The sequence below is a fragment of the Uloborus diversus genome, chromosome 3 (assembly GCF_026930045.1).
Source record: "Uloborus diversus isolate 005 chromosome 3, Udiv.v.3.1, whole genome shotgun sequence".
NCBI lineage: Eukaryota > Metazoa > Arthropoda > Arachnida > Araneae > Uloboridae > Uloborus > Uloborus diversus.
This window is the reverse complement of record NC_072733.1, coordinates 75,759,171-75,775,618: the sequence shown is the minus strand read 5'-3', so window position 1 is coordinate 75,775,618 and position 16,448 is coordinate 75,759,171. Positions and strand designations below refer to the sequence as shown.

General features: G+C 36.2%; 1 protein-coding gene across 1 annotated transcript in view; it reads right to left on the bottom strand.

The window, feature by feature from the left end:
- LOC129219400 (tyrosine-protein kinase Fer-like) overlaps nucleotides 1-16,448 on the bottom strand; it is a 127,932-nt gene that overhangs the window by 46,282 nt on the left and 65,202 nt on the right. The window contains exon 7 of the mRNA XM_054853789.1: nucleotides 8,699-8,836. Coding sequence (XP_054709764.1) covers nucleotides 8,699-8,836 — 138 coding nt within the window. The remainder of the gene's footprint in view (nucleotides 1-8,698; nucleotides 8,837-16,448) is intronic.

The window sequence follows — 16,448 nt, the reverse complement described above, 5'->3', positions numbered from 1 at the left end:
GACGGGCTTAACTTCAGATTGGCTTCCTTAAGCTTTTGCAGCACCTTCCTAAGATTTGCCAGATGTTCTTCGAAACTGCATCCCACGATGATGATATCGTCTAAATAGACCAGACAGGATTCGTAGGAAAGTCCTCTTAACACTGTCTCCATAAGACCCTCGAACGTAGCTGGTGCATTGCAGAGGCCGAAGGGCATCACTTTAAACTGCCACAAGCCTTGTCCAGTTGTAAACGCTGTCTTCTCTCGGTCATCAGGGTGTATCTCAACCTGCCAGTAGCGCTCTTCAAGTCCAGGGTCGAAAACCACTTGTGTCCGGAAAGAGTGTCCAAGGTGTCGTCTATCCGTGGAAGAGGGTAGCTGTCTTTCTTGGTGATTTCATTCAGCCGTCGGTAATCGACACAAAATCTGGTGGAGCCATCTTTCTTTCGGACCAAGACGATGGGAGAGGCCCAAGGACTGGATAACGGTTCGATTACACCATTCTCCTTCATCTCTTTCAGGAGGGTCTCAACCTCTTCCTTCTTGGCGAACGGTAGTCCTCTTGGATGCTGTTTAATAGGGGGGTGTTCTCCAGTGTAGATCCTATGCTGCGTTAAATTCGTATGGCCAACATCCTCCGATGTAGATGAAAACAGATGCTTGAAGTCATCCACCAATTGTTCCGCAGCAGTTCTTTGATCTTTCGATAAGGGTGCACTCCCAGTTAACTTCGATGTCAAGGACTCAGAAGACACAGTCTCGTGGGAATTGATTCTTCTAATGATGCAGTTTACTGGAGTACAAGTTGCCATTACTTCACCTTTCCGGATATTCCTTGGCCTTTCACTCACGTTGACAACTCGCACAGGAATTACATCTTTAGAAAGGTCCACCAGCGTAGATGCTACCAGCACTCCTTTTGGGCTATTGCTTAAGTTGGGGTATTCAATGAGTCCAAATCGAAAACTATTGCTTTCTTCAATGGAGCCAGGTATTAATGATTCTGACCTTGAGGGAATCGATAAATCTGTTCGGGCTATTATTTGATGAGCGGATTTTACATCACTTTCTGCGGGGAAAACGGCTATGTCTTCTCTCATCGAGTGCAGCTCATTAGTCTTGAAGTCGAGAGTGAAGTCATATTTCTTCAAAAAGTTCAATCCGAGAATGAAGGGGTCTGTGATAGCAGCAACGAATGCCGTATGATGGTAAGTGGCATTTCCAAACACAATTTCTAAGTTTACTTTACCTTCAATCTCGATCTTGTCACCTGTCACAGTTTGGAGGGTAACGCAGGGTGGCGTCCATAGAATGTTGAGTCCAAATTGACGAGCTACATCTGTTCTAATGATTGTAACATTGGCTCCAGTGTCAATAATCAGTTCGCAGGGAAACCCGTTTACGTATGCGTAAACAAACAGTCCATTACTGCCGCCACTCGTCGATGAAAACTGGAAAACTTTAAGATGGGGCTCATTCCAATTTGGCGACCTCCGCCCCGCGAGATTGCCATGGCTTAGTTTTCCTGGACCTGGGAGGGAGAGGTGCTCTTCCCTCTGGTTTCTTGGCGAGCTTCACAGTTTCTTCGTTAGTGACCCTCGCCGCCACATTTCCAGCACTTAAGTGATTGTCCATTTTGGTACTTGGGAGCCGAAGTCCTTTTGAGGATTCCTGCAATTTCTTTTATTTGCTTTTCCAGTTCAGCAAAGCGTGACGAAACCGGATCAGGCTCATCAGTTTTCACGCCGCGGATTGAATGGCGATCCTTGCGGGTTGCTTGCTGGGCGGCCTCCAACTTCATCGCATACACAACAGCAGAATTCAGGTCTTTGACATCCGCCATCCGTAGAGCTTTCTGGATTTCCGGATCTCGAACCCCGTCGATGTAGTAGTTGAGTGCCAGGTTGTCTCGAACATCCGCAGGACAGTCGCAAAAAGCAAGATGAGACAATCTCTCGACGTCCGCCGCTAGCTCTTGCAGGGTTTCCCCGGTTTTCTGGAAACGGGACTTCAACTGGAGTCGGCTGAAATCTTTCTGGCACTTCTCACCGAAGTGAAGCTCCGACGCAGATGTGAGGGCGGCGAAATCCAGGCGCTGGCTGTCCGGAAGGGTCTGGAGAATGTCCACTGCGTCACCTCTCAGGGATGCTGCAAGATGACAGGCCTTGGTAGCAGAGTCCCATCCGTTCGCTTCCGCCACTATCATGAATTGGGTCTTGTACACCTGCCACGAACTTTTCCCATCAAATGTGGCCAGTTTAATGGACGGTCGAGCAACAGATGTGGGAGCGCCAAACTGTACAGAGCTGCTTTCCGCGGTCGCCAATCTCCTTTCCACGTCCTTAAGTATTTCTTCCTTAAATGAAGTCAATTTCTTGTCTTCTTCTTCAACTTATTTTCCATATTGGCGATGCACTCTTCCACAGTATCAAATTTTTCTTCCAGGGCATCGACTTTATCTCCCATGGCGGTTAGTTGATTCTCCATCATGGTTTTCATCGACGTTAGGTCACTTTTCATTTCATCGTGACTTGTAGTAATTTTAGCAGTGAAATCACTATTTAACAGTTCTTGGTTAGTCGCTAATTCATTTTTCAATTGTTCCTGATTTGCAGTAAAACTTGCAGTCAAATCACTTTTCACAGAGGTGATTGCGTCAAGAAGTTGTTTTAATTGTTCATCCATTGCGCGAGTAATCACCATAAAAACAAAGCTCAAATTTAAAAAGTCTTTATGAAAATAATGTCCAAAGTCACACTTACTCCAAGAAAGTCCAGAAGTAGCCCCACGTTGGGCGCCAAATTGTAACGGATTCGGTGCGACTTCCACTTTCTTGAAAATGAAGACACAGTTCTTGATAAAGCACAGGAAATTTATTTACACTATGTACAGGAAAGATCGTCAACAACTGCTAAATTATTCATCAGCAATTAAGCAACTATCACACAACACCGTAAACTCAACGTTTACACACGTATTTACTTCCAAATACGAAAACAACACAGCGAAATGCTTCGCTATAAACAGAGCTAATACACTCTCAGTTCGAAATCCTCAATCGAAACTCACTCCCCTCTTTATCCAGCAGGACGCTTTTATAAACATCGAAGAATTTTCCACAACATTCTTTCTGCTTCCAGAAATGCGTAGACCGTTATCAAATTTTATCAATGAAAAGAAAAGGAAATAGGGGGTCGCATACTTTAGCGGAATGAAAAGGGGTTGTATATTCATTACGGGAAACTATTTACAGGTTACGTTACTACAATAATTACTATTTACAGGATTTGTAACAATATGTATGTATCAGTTGTTCTGCCACCAAGGTATTGTAACTGTTTTCAAGTATATATAAAAATTAGTAAGAAAGAAAATATTTTATTGAAATCCCCACACCCAAAAATATGCAAATGCTGCTTAAGTGATAAAAACACTGATTGTAAATTTGAGCCCGCTTTTTACTGAACAGCTTAATGTAATCAATAAATGTGCAAGTTCAAAATCATAGAAATATATTCAAATTGAAAATGCTCATGAGTATTTTCAATAATAAATAAGGATAAAAAGAAATACAAAAGTATTTCAGTTTTTGGTTATTTTGAAATAAAATTAAATGATATAATCTAAGGTAGCACATGTCAAAATAGCTTCCAGTTTCGAAAAATATTAAAATAATTGCAAGACGCAAAAGGATTGAAATCTCGAACACGAGAATTTTCGTGAAGTACGTTCATTGTTGGCATGTTTTATAAAAATTAATTTATTTATTATTTACTAAAACGAAATATAACTAAAATTAAACATAAAATATGCTAGTCTAAGATCGCATATGTGAAAATAACATTCGATTACACAAAATATTAAAAATTTTACAGGATGCACAAAGATTGAAATCTCAAACTCGAGAAGCAATTTTTCGCGAAGTTCGAGTAGTTGAAATATTGCCATGGTTCTAAAAATAAGAAAGTTTATTGTGTATTAAAATTAAACAAAAAATAAGCTAATCTGTTGTGGCGTATGTCAAATTTCTTCTGATTGCCAAAAATATCAAAATATTCACAGGATGCAAAAAGATTAAAATCTCAAATACGACAAGAACTTTTGCGCGAAGTACGAGTAAGTTCAATGTTGCCATGGTTCCGAAAAAACGTAGTTTGTTATTAATTGAAATTAGACATAAAATAAGCTAATCTGTTGTGGCGTATGTCAAAATGACTTCCAATTGCCAAAAATATCGAAATATTTACAAGATGTAAAAAATTGAAATCTCAAAGACGACAAGAAATTTTCCGCGAAGTCCCAGCAAGTGCAATGTGCAATGTTGTCATGGTTCCGAAAAAAGTAGTTTGTTATCTATTGAAATTAAACAACAAATTAGCTAATCTATGGTGGCGTATGCTAAAATAACTTCAGATTGCCAAAAATATCAAAATATTTACAAGATACAAATACAACAAATACAAATGTGACGACCAGCAACAGGCTCTGGGCCCAGCTAGGCTGGTCCTAGTCAATTAATTAGTCCCCAATGAAGATCAATGGCCCTCTTAAAGCTATCCACTCCCTTGCTCATTACCGCCTCTTCCGGTAAGCTATTCCAAGTGCCCACGACCCTGCTAAAGTAGTAGTTTTTCCTGATTTCCAAGTTAGCCTGAGATTTAAATAGCTTAAAACAATGACCCCTTGTCCTGCTTTCCCCGCAAAAATTTAATCCATTTACATCTTTCATTTTGATAAATTTAAATAACTGAATCATGTCCCCTCTGACTCTCCTTTGCTCCAGGCTATACATGTTAAGCCTATTAAGTCTGGTATCATAATCTAAATCTGAGAGTCCCCTTACTAATTTAGTTACCCTTCTTTGAACCCTTTCCAATACGAAAATATCTTTCTTCAGATAAGGCGACCAAAACTGAACAGCATACTCCAAATGAGGTCTTACTAAACTCCTATATAAAGGCAGAAGAACTTTCTTAGATTTGTTTGAAATAGATCTCTTGATGAACCCAAGCATTTTGTTGGCTTTGTTACTAGCAATACTGCACTGTTGACTAAACTTGAAGTCCTGATTTATAAAGACACCCAGATCCATAACATTTTCTGCCTGATTTATGACTGAACCCTGTAAATGATATCTCATACGCTTATTTCCATGACCTAAGTGTAGCACTTGACATTTCCCTACATTAACTGCCATACCCCATTTATCTGCCCACTTAGTAATATGATCTAAATCCTCTTGCAGCTGTTTTACTTGTTCTTCATTTTCGACAATCCCCATAACTTTTACATCGTCAGCAAAACAATTCATGCTTCCAGAAATATTTTCATTGATGTCATTTATAAATATAATAAACAAAAGAGGCCCTAAAACTGATCCCTGAGGAACCCCACTTAAAACATCACTCCAATTAGAATGATTTCCTCTCACAACTACTCTTTGCTTCCTACCAGTAAGCCAATTTCTAACCCAAAGTAAAGTTTTTCCTCCTATTCCAATGTCAGCTAACTTGCTGAGAAGAGCAACATGCGGTACCTTGTCAAAAGCTTTTTGAAAGTCAATATAAACAACATCCACACATTTTTTGTTATCTAAAGCTGAGGTAACCTTGTCGTAGAAATGCAATAAATTAGTAGTACAGGATTTACCTTTCCTGAAACCATACTGCAAACTAGTCAACAGACTATTAGTCTCTAAGAACATCATGATCTTAATTTTGATCAAAGTTTCGAAAGTCTTACAAATCACCGAAGTCAAACTTACAGGTCTATAATTCGCAGCAAGACCTTTAGACCCCTTCTTGAAGAGTGGCGTTATGTTAGCCAGCTTCCAGTCCTCTGGCACCGTCCCCGAGTTATAAGAAGCATTGAAAATATTCAAAATAACATCCACTAATTCCTCTGCACATTCAACTAAAATTTTTGGATAAATATTATCTGGTCCCGGACCTTTAGTTGCTTTAATCTTTTTCAAATGAAATAAAACCTCCTCCCTGGAAAATACAAAATCCTCAAGCTGTATAATAGCTTGTGTCTTGTTAGTGTCAACTGTTGAGATACAGTTATCGTTTAACACACTGGAAAAAAAGTTATTCAGAACATTTGCAATATCCCTATCGTTTTGGATTAAATTTCCATACTCATCAACCAAAGGCCCAATTTGACTGTTTCGAGCTTTCCCAGAATTAGCGTAAGCAAAAAACCTCTTAGGGTTCCCATCAATGTCATCTGCCAGCCTTTGCTCCAATTCCCTTTTCTGAATCCGTACCAAATACTTAAAATTTCGCCTTGCCTTACCATACTGGAGTCTCTCCGCACTCTGACCAGTTTCTTTAAACTGACGAAAAGTGGCTTGCTTATAATTAAGAGCTTCTTTAGTCTCCCTGGAGAAGAGATTCGGTAGCCCATGTCTCTGTAATTCCAATAACATCCAACTTCTCATCCATAACTATGCTTTTCAATTCATTCATCTTGTTCCTAATACTGCGAGCATTGGTATAGAAAACTTTAAGCATGCCTAAGTTGCTTTTATTTAACACCCTGAAATTTCCTAAATTACAATTGTTAACATTACTACTCTTGTTCGTCACTTTATTTCCATTTCTAGCAATACCCAAAAAATTTCATTCTCTCGATACCTGATGCTTGAACCATGCCCCCCATTCCAACTTAGTTTTTTCACTCCGAATCCCTTAAAATTAATCCACTAACCATTTTGACCCCTGTAGAGCTCAGATGCAGGCCATCCCTAGCAATCCAATCCCGTTTACAATGACTCCATACATCAATGAACCTGATACTGCGCTTTTCGCAAATTGACTTCAGTAGCAAGTTCATACACCTCGCACGTTGATTTAGCCAGCTCCTATGCACTCCATACCTTTGAAGCAAACCAACCACTTGGACATTCGTCGAAAAGCTGGTTGCTTTATCCAACAGGGATTCCCATTCCCTAGAAAACTCCTCATTTTTACTGTGGCCTACATCATTTGTTCCCACCCACAAAGTAACCATGTCCTCCTTATTCAATACTCCCTTCTTTTCAGCAACCATATTAACGTCTTTTACCCGAGCCCCTGGTAAACAACACCTAGCCACCTTACGCTTTACTCTCCCAATTGTGTTACCCACCTCCCTTACCACAGAGTCCCCCAAAATTACACCCTTAGTTTCCCAATCTAACTCCTCATTTGAAACTTCCCCCTGAATCTCTGGAACATTTATACCCTCTACAACTGGCCTACACCCTAATGCTAACTGGGCTTCCAAAACTAGCATCTTAAGTCTTAGAGTTCAGCACATTTAGTGCAAATATAATCCTCCTCAAAAACAGACTCATTTTCCCCCTTATACAGGCAGAACATATGACATAAATCACAAGAGATCCACCTGTCCCCCTTCCCAATCTTTACCTCTTTCATAATGCATATAACACCCATTTCTACTCAGTGAATATGTTCCAAAAGGCAAAACAGAAAGATAAAAATGCAAAAAAACAGAATAAATACTAAAAACAGCAGTAAATAAACAGAGTTGCTACACCCAATAAAGCACACAAGATCAAAAACCAGGAGATCACCACATGTTAGGCTTAGCTCCAAAAAATGCAAAAACACTTCAAGAATACAATAACAGCTAAAATGAGCCCCCAAAACACAATAAAACTAAATTACATGATAAAGTGAAGTAAAAAAACCTAAAACTAGACAGTAATAATGAAAAATTATAGTAAGAAAACACTTATCAAATTAGCAGCAATAACACTCCCTGCATCACAGGCGCCCTCTAGTGGCCAAAGATGCAAAAAGATTGAACTCAGAAGCACAGGAAGCAATTTTTCGTGATGCTGCATATCGAACACACGTTCAAAAAATTGCACTGATGAAATATTCTTGAAAAAAAAATGAGCACAATTTAATTATTTTCTACTGATTTCAAGCACAAAAAAACATCCATTTTTTTCAACGTTTAAAACTGTCAAGGTTTTCAAGGTTTTTCAAGGGCGTATGCACCTTGGAGAAATATCGGTAGCACTCAGCTTCGATCTGATGTCATAACTCCTCCCCCAAACCTCTCTATTTGCTAGATTTCTATGCTGCAGTGGTTGAAGGAGGAGTAATGACATCAATCTGAAGCGAAATAATACAGGAAAGTCAGGTTCAATAGAAAAAAGGCACCACGACTGCGTGTTTGGGCGCAATAGACATCAGCACAGAGAATCTTTTAAAGTAATGAAAGCTTTTAACATCTAATTTTTAATTAAAAACATAAAAGCAGACTAATCGAACCAAAATGTTAAAAAGAGGTCTAAAGCGGACTTTACTCAAAAAAACGAACTTTGGCGGGAAAAGCGGACCATTTGGAAGCCCTGGAGCTTGAGTAGGGTCGTTTTGGACCCCACAGAAGCACTTTTTCTGTGCTATAAACTTAAACGATTAGCAAATCGAACAAATGTTTTTAATTGATATTTACGGGACTCTATTTTTTCTGAATTTATATCTTCAATAATTAATTTCATTGCATTTAAATATTTTTTTATACTTATATTTACAACTTTTTACATATTTCATTGACAGCTTTAAAACCATCAGCTGTTGTAATCAGTTTATTTTCCAATTTTACTTTGTCCAGAAATAGCTCTCTCTTTGGCTAGTTTCATTCATTTTTTCATGGTGTGGCAGTTTCTCTGTCAAACTGTTCAGTCATGTATACATTACCTGTGTTTATCAGTAAAATCCTTATATTCATCCTCGCCAGCAACAGATTCCACACTTTTTTTAATTTTGATATTTAGAGATCTGAATGTGTCATTTGAAAAATCTGTATATGTAGCAAACTGCAGCATTAACGTTTTCCTTGAGAAAAAATAAGAATAATAATTTCAGCATTCAACAACAGAAGTTTTTATAAAACAAATATGCATATTTGATGTTATTTGGATACATGCAGTTGAGCTCTGACAAAGTTCTTAACTTACAGAGTGAATACATTTGGGTTTGTTTTTTCACAAATGGACTTCACAGTAAAAAGACCTGCTAACAAGAACATACTTAAAATTCTTTAATTTTTACTTTGTGTAAGTGAAATCTTTGTTTTCCTGGAAATACAGAAGGCAAATTTAAGTAACTTTTAAATCTTGGTTCATTAATTCTTTCCTTTTGCTTGTGTATTTAGTCATTCTTTCTTTTGTACTAACCTTACCAACCATGTCACACAGTCATCTTGTAATTTTGTGTGATTCATACTTTTCATAATATGAATTAGGTTTTACTGCACAGAAACAAATATTCCTAAGTTTGAAAGAGAAAGCTTATAGAATGAAAGCTACTTCCACCAACAGAAAGAAAGAGACAGAGTTACTGAGATTTGCCCAGCTACGCAAATGATGGGGCAGCCTGCAGCATTGGAATTTCTAGAGGATGTTTTAAGGAGTATTTTTCTCTTCTCTGGAGGGGAAAGGGGGCAGAGCTCTTGCTTCTGGGGAACCTTGTGGTGTTGGGAGGGGGGGGGCATTGCTGTTGGGGGATGAACACTCCAGGGTTGGGATGCTTGTTCAAAATACAGTTGAAACTCAATTTTAAGAATGTCCAAGTTAAATATTTGCAATTTTAATACAACTTACAAGTCTTGAATAATCTTTTATTAAAACAATGCTATTAGGCTTTAAGAAATCTCAATTTTATGAATATTGTCATGGTCTCCAAGATTTGACAAAATCATGTATGTTTAAACCAAATGATAAAAAAGAGTGAAAATTTATTTATACTTACAGTTAATTTTGGAAAGGATTGCCTATCCCCCCAATTCTTTCATATGTTAAAGCACTGCATATTAAGCATTCATCACTAAATATCACACAAAAAAGATATTCTTCATCGTTTTTTAGATTGTCAGAAAGAAACATGCATCAAATTTTCCTTGCAAACAATGGAGAAGAAAATTTTTGTTTTTTAGTTTGTACATACTGGTGCCGACATGGAAAAACCAAGATATCCAACACGAAAGACCCCGGGAGAACTTTTAGAAGCCAAAAAATCACAAAAACTTATAAAACTTTTTTTGTCTTTTCCAAAATAACTCCGAAATGGTTAAACTTATAAAAAAGTATCAAATGTAAAGTTTAAAGAACATTAAATTTCCCACAACTTTCATACTTACTACCACGGAGTAGGAAGAAGAAGAGAAATGTCCTATGGGTTTGCTAGTGTAAAAGTGGCAACGATTGTTCACTTTTTTAGAGCGCGCTGTCGGCGAGCTGCTCCCGACAATCGCAGCAGATCAATGTAAATGATGCTAAGTTTCTCATTTTTTTAGAGGCAGCTATTAAAGCAAAAACAGAAAAAAACTACTGGTCAGTTGGTTTCCAATAAGGGGCTAATTTAGTGGACGATGTACGGCTTTCGTCTACAGGAAGTTAGCGCAGTATTTTGATGGAAAAAATTATTTTTCATCACCAACTTGCCGAACTCGTCTGCTATTAATATTGCACTGTGCGATGTTAAATTTATTACGAGTTGAAATTTTTCTATTCCGGTAAATAAATGACGAAATGAGAATGTAGTACAATTATTTACATAAATACTTTTTTTTAATTAGTTGTAAATTTCATGACATGTTTCGAGAACTAATTAAAGCGAAATAATTGTTTACTTTCACAACCTTTAACAGATAAAAATAAATGTTAATGTTCTATTGACTTAACTTCAAGCTGATATTGATTATAATAATTTTATTCATATATTTACTCACTGCTTGGACATAATTGTTATCATTATTTTTCATTAATATTGCATTTTTTTCGACAACCAAATGGGAAAAAAATCGAGAAACCTATACCTTGGAACGCTTGTTTGAGATAGTTGTGGGGTTTTCTGTTGAAATTAATCAAGTTTTCGAAAATTACAATTTACTCTTATTGTACATGTATTTTTTAAATGAAAAAGGTTTCCCGATTTTTTTTCGCACTTAGTAAAAGAAATAATTCTGAAAAAGTTTTCTTTGCGAATTCAAACAACATTTTTCAAAGAAGTGTTTCCAGGTTAATTTTTATTACTTTTTTATGATAATTAAGTTTTCATGTATATTTTAACCTAAAGTTCATATAGCAACAAGATTTTTTGTAAAAAAATATAATTATAAGTGCTTAAGAGGAGGGGTCCCACTTACCCTGTAAATTTTTGCTATAAGGGATAAGTGGGTCCCCCTTTAATAATGGGGATTTCAAAATCAAAAGCAACTCTAATTAAATATTTGTATTAGCTAAATACAAGACAACTATGATGACCTAGTAGGAATTGATAGTTCGGCTACAAAAACTGATAAAGCTGGTGATTATGTACTCATTAAAAAAAAATTTAATACTGCAAGAATGAATAGAAATTAGGGTGGGCCGAAATAAGCCAAAAAAATTTTTTTTTCGAAATCAATTTTTGGATAGCGCACAAAAGTTGCGTAGTGAGCTAGTTAGCACTCACAAAAAATTTCTTGGATATTTAAAAATATCTAGCCAACGCTATTTGACACTGAAAAACCGAAAAGAAAGTGAAAAATGAATTTTTGTCGAAATTTTTAAAAAAAACTAAATTCCAAATATTTTGCTGGAATGCACCGAAAATGTCATATAATGAGCCAGTTTGAGCCCATAAAATGCTTCATTGATTTTAATGAGCATTTAACCGCCCCTTTCTGCAATCAAAAATTGGAGAAAAGTGAAAAAATATTGAATTTCTTTAAAAACCAATGTGAAAATTAGTTTTCAAAATTATATCATAGACTAATTAATTACATAGCAGTATTAATCATAGTAATTATTATCACGCAGTAGTATCATACATTTTCTAGAATTACATATAAAGATAATAAAATTTTGAAAAAGAAATCTTTAAATTTGATTTATAATACCTCAGGCATAATGAATATTATTTTTTGGAATAATATTGTCCCTTGTTATCAAATGATGGATGTTCTTTCCTAGTTTGAAGTTTGGCACGAATGTATCCACCTCGTGCAGTTTCACCACGAACTTTTATTGCAACTTTGGTTATTAGTTTCACACAACGTTTCACAGCTTGCGTGTGACAGGGAAATTTCTCGAAAGTGAACTCTAGGCTGTTCTTCGCACATTTCTTTCAATTGTTGGTCTTTTAGATGCATTGTAAGAGGTGGCTCTGTAACAACAGTTTGCCCAAGCAACTAAGTCGACATAATCAACGGCTTCAAAATTGAGTTTAGGACGCTTAAAAAATCGTACACCATCCGAGCTCTTCGTCTTCTTATTTCTAGAGTTCAGAATGCACCTAACAGCTAATCCCCAAATGTATTTTCTTGAGTCAAACAACATTATCAACAGTAGCTGTTCAGGATGAGCCAAATATGCATTATTTGAGAGAACTTTGAAAAATATCTCCTTAACGTTGTCTGGAAACTGCCTTGCAAGAGAAATCATTTTCCAAAAATGTTGGGCACCATACAGGCAGTTTGGTTTCATTTTTATTTCAAACCACATTGGAACATAAACTAACATTACATACTTTACAAGCATTGTAAGATTTTCTGATGGAGTTGGTGTGCCTATATACAAGCGTATCAAATGGTTTGCAGTAGTCAACCATCGCGCATGACTGAGTTTGCATGGGCTACTGTCAGCCATGCTAGAAGGACAACTACCATCTTTTATGGCAAGACAGATTCTATACAAATATTGTTGTTCAGTACTTAAACTTTTTCTATCTTCCATGTCCAAAAACAGAAGATTGCAGTCAATCCTTATATATTATTTCTGTAGCCTGTTTTTGGTTTCTACGGCAGATTTTCCTCAATTCTTGATCGATTTCTTTGATTTACACCTTATTTTAAAGCTTATGGTGCTGGCTACTGACGAAAAATAGACCCACGGTCTAAAAATTGTTTTTTGAGCCAAAAAACCTGTTTTAAAGAACCAGAATGAGACTTTCGGTTAAACTTATAACTTTAACTTGCACTATGACCGACAGAGCTGAATAGCTTGATCGGCAGAGCGTTCTCCTCGTAGCCAGGAGAATGCGTGTTCGGGCCCGCGTCCGGACAAGCTGCATCAAAAAATTAGAGAAATATCGTGCATTACATGAATACTTAATTAAGTGAATAACAAATATGAGGGAATAGAATAAATGAGTAGGAAACGCACTTTGCTGTTATGAAAAATTAATGTGGTTTTGTGCTAAAGTACTTCTGAATTGTACGTTTTTTTTTTTTCAAGCTTTGGCTCTGGTAAGAAAATTAAAGCATAATGTAAGTGAAAATATAAGTAACAGGTTTAAGATTTCAGACTACAATAGAATTGTTTCTTGTTCAGAAAAAAATAATAATAAATCGTATATTGAAATATATATATTCTTCTAATGAGTTTTTGACTCTTTGTACAAATAAAAAAATTACTACCTCAATTTGATGGGTAAAATACATATTTTTTCTTTTTCTTTTTTTTTTTTTTTTTGCAAAAAAAAAAAAGCTTATCACATTTTTACTACATTCAAAAAGCTACTCTTAAAAAAGAGCATAGTTCAATTTATTTTGTATTTTAACCGTGCTGTTAAATGATGAACACGTGCTGCCATCTAAGTTATAACGGTTCAAGCAGCCTGCGGTAACAAATTGTAAAAATTTTCAAAAAAAAAAAAAACATTTCTCTTCAATATCTTACCTTATATATTATTCCCCTCTCATTTTTAAATTTATCAGGCTGGCTAACGACGAAAAATAGACTTACGGTCGAAAAATCAAGTTTTCGAAAACGCTCCTTGCTGTTTCAAAACCTTGATGCAGCCTGTAGTTCTTATGCATTTTTTTTAAAGCAAAGTTCTAATGCAGTTTTCCAATTTTTTACGTCGCTTTCGGCAAAAAAAAAAAAAAAAATTGTGTGTTTATATTTTAATAAAGCTTAAAAGCACTGGACTTAGTTGTTCGGTTAAATTGATAAGTTTTTTTCGGTAGAGCGTTCGGCTATAAACTATCTGAACTTTGGGCAAGCTTGGGCTGTCCGACATAATATCAAATTTATATTAGTATTACGCATTACATGTACTCATAACATACACACGTAATAAAATAAATGCAGTGGGAATGCTACTTGGTATTTCGATTCCTTTATGCAGGCTACAGTTATCATTCGGATAAGTTGACTGTTAATCGAAGGGTGTTCTTCCTTTTTTTAAGCTTTGACTCCGTACAGACCACTAAACATAATGTAAGCATAAAAAAGTATTAGATTTACCTCAAGGGAATCCTTTTTGTGCAGAAAAACATTTTCTTTGTACGCTGAAATGCAGATTTTTCTAATAGCAGTGTTCGACCTTTTATACAAATGAAAAAAATTCTACGCCAATTTAAAACTCCGGGTTTCACCCAAAAAATACATTTTCTCTACGTTCGAAAAATTACACTTAAAAAACGGACTCCAACTGGTTTTGGTTTTGAATTTTAAGTGTTCGATTAAAAGAGAAACATGTGCATACATTTAGGCCGTAACGGTTAAAGCAACCTTCTATGTGAAATAGTTCAATATTCAAAGATAAAAACACTTGCTTTCAATCTAATTTATTACTTCTCTAGAATGTTTATTTCTATCGCTACTGTGAGATATTCGTCATTCTTTAATCAAATTCCATGCTTTACGAATAATTTTAAATCGTATCATGCTGGTTAATGACAAAATATAGAAGCATGATCTTATTATTATTATTATTTTTTTGGCAAAAAGCTTTTTTGCTGTTTCTTACTACGCATTCCTTCAATGAATAGCTTTCGAAAAGGAAGGCGCAATTGCTAGGTTTGTTGGGGTGTCGGGCTGTTAATCAGAATGGCGCCAATTCGAATCCGAGCCAATAAATATCTCTTTAATGTTTCTTTTTTTCCTGTCAGATGCTCACATGGGCAGGACTGTATTTGACACAACCTGTTTTTTTCACATGCACAATTATTGCTTTTTCACGAGTCATTACTTAACCACTTTTAATGATATTTATGTTTGCATTGAAAATATGTACAACCAAAAGGCAAGCGATGATCAAATTATCACAATGTTGTATTTAACGAGGTTTTATTACTGATGTCTTTAAATTACATGCCTTCTCTTCTGCGCTTACTTTTTTTCGGTTCTTCTTTATAATGTTCTTTCTTTGAAATTTTTAAAGAGAGAAATGCCTTATAAAACGATTCGAAGCTCAGTGCGGAGTTCCGCACGGGTCGACTAGTTTTATCAAATTTGACCACCGGATTTTTTTTACAATCTCTAAGAAGTTGTCCGATAGCTCCAGAATATGAACGTGGTCCCTTTGTGCAACCGTCCAATTCCAGAATAAGATGCCTCAGTGGCAACTTATTAGTATGCAGCAGACAAATGTTCCACTGTAAAGGTCTTTGGAGATATGTCTCAACTAAACGAATTACACCACCTTTCCATCCCGTATTTACATTTGTTCCGTCGCATCCAATAACCGTTAAGTTAAGCAAGCTTACATTATACTTTTTTGCAAAGCCTATAATACCTTGCGATTTTTTTTTCTTTTTTTGCACTTTCAACTACTGTTAGTGATAAATGACCGATGTACTTGCTACCTGGCTCTTCTATCAGTGCTACATGGTGCTTCAGATGCTAATTTTTGATGGCTAGATGTCTTTTGAAGGGTGTCATCTTTGCGGCCGTCAAAATACAAACTCTTTATAGCTGCCCCTTTAACTGCTCTTTAATCCCTTTCTCTCAGCTCGCTCCTTTTTTTTATCGACTTCTCTCCTTATATTTTTGTTTTGTTTAGGAAAAACTAAGTCGAAATCAGCGAGAACTGCTGTAGCAATTTTAGCCCCTGCTCTATTTGAAGCGCCAGTTAGATCTGCTGCTAAAGCTGTATGAGGCATAGAAAGTCTCATTTGACTTGTCGTTGTTGATGGCGCATCAGTTCGCTTACGTTTTCTTGAAAGCGGATTATTCAATTTAAAATCGTCATCTGTATTTTCTGTGCTTTCTCCTGATTCAAGCTCTGTTTCAGGTTTATTCAATGTAATATGACTTTCCTTAACCCTGAATCTACTTGTGCTGGCTACTGATATGTCTTTCTCATCAAAAGCAACACTTGTTTCAATTTTTTGACATATTTTTTCTCTTTTTCATAGTTTCAGGGTTGTTACCCTATCCATTTTCCCAAATATTCCTAAACTAGTGGTATCCGCACGGCTTTGCCCATAGTAGAAAATTAAAAGGTCATTTGGTTCACCTGTATATTTACAAATAATGGATGATAAATTTCTCGCCAATTGGCTATGTTCATTTGCTCTCCCATGTTACGGTTCCACGTCATGATAATTTCGTAATTTACTCGTCCATCTTATGATAATTTTGCTCCGGAAAATGTTCTTAAAATTGAAATAGAAAAAGAACAAAATCGAATTTTCGAAAAATCCCTTCGAGATGCACACCCTCATGCTACAAACTAA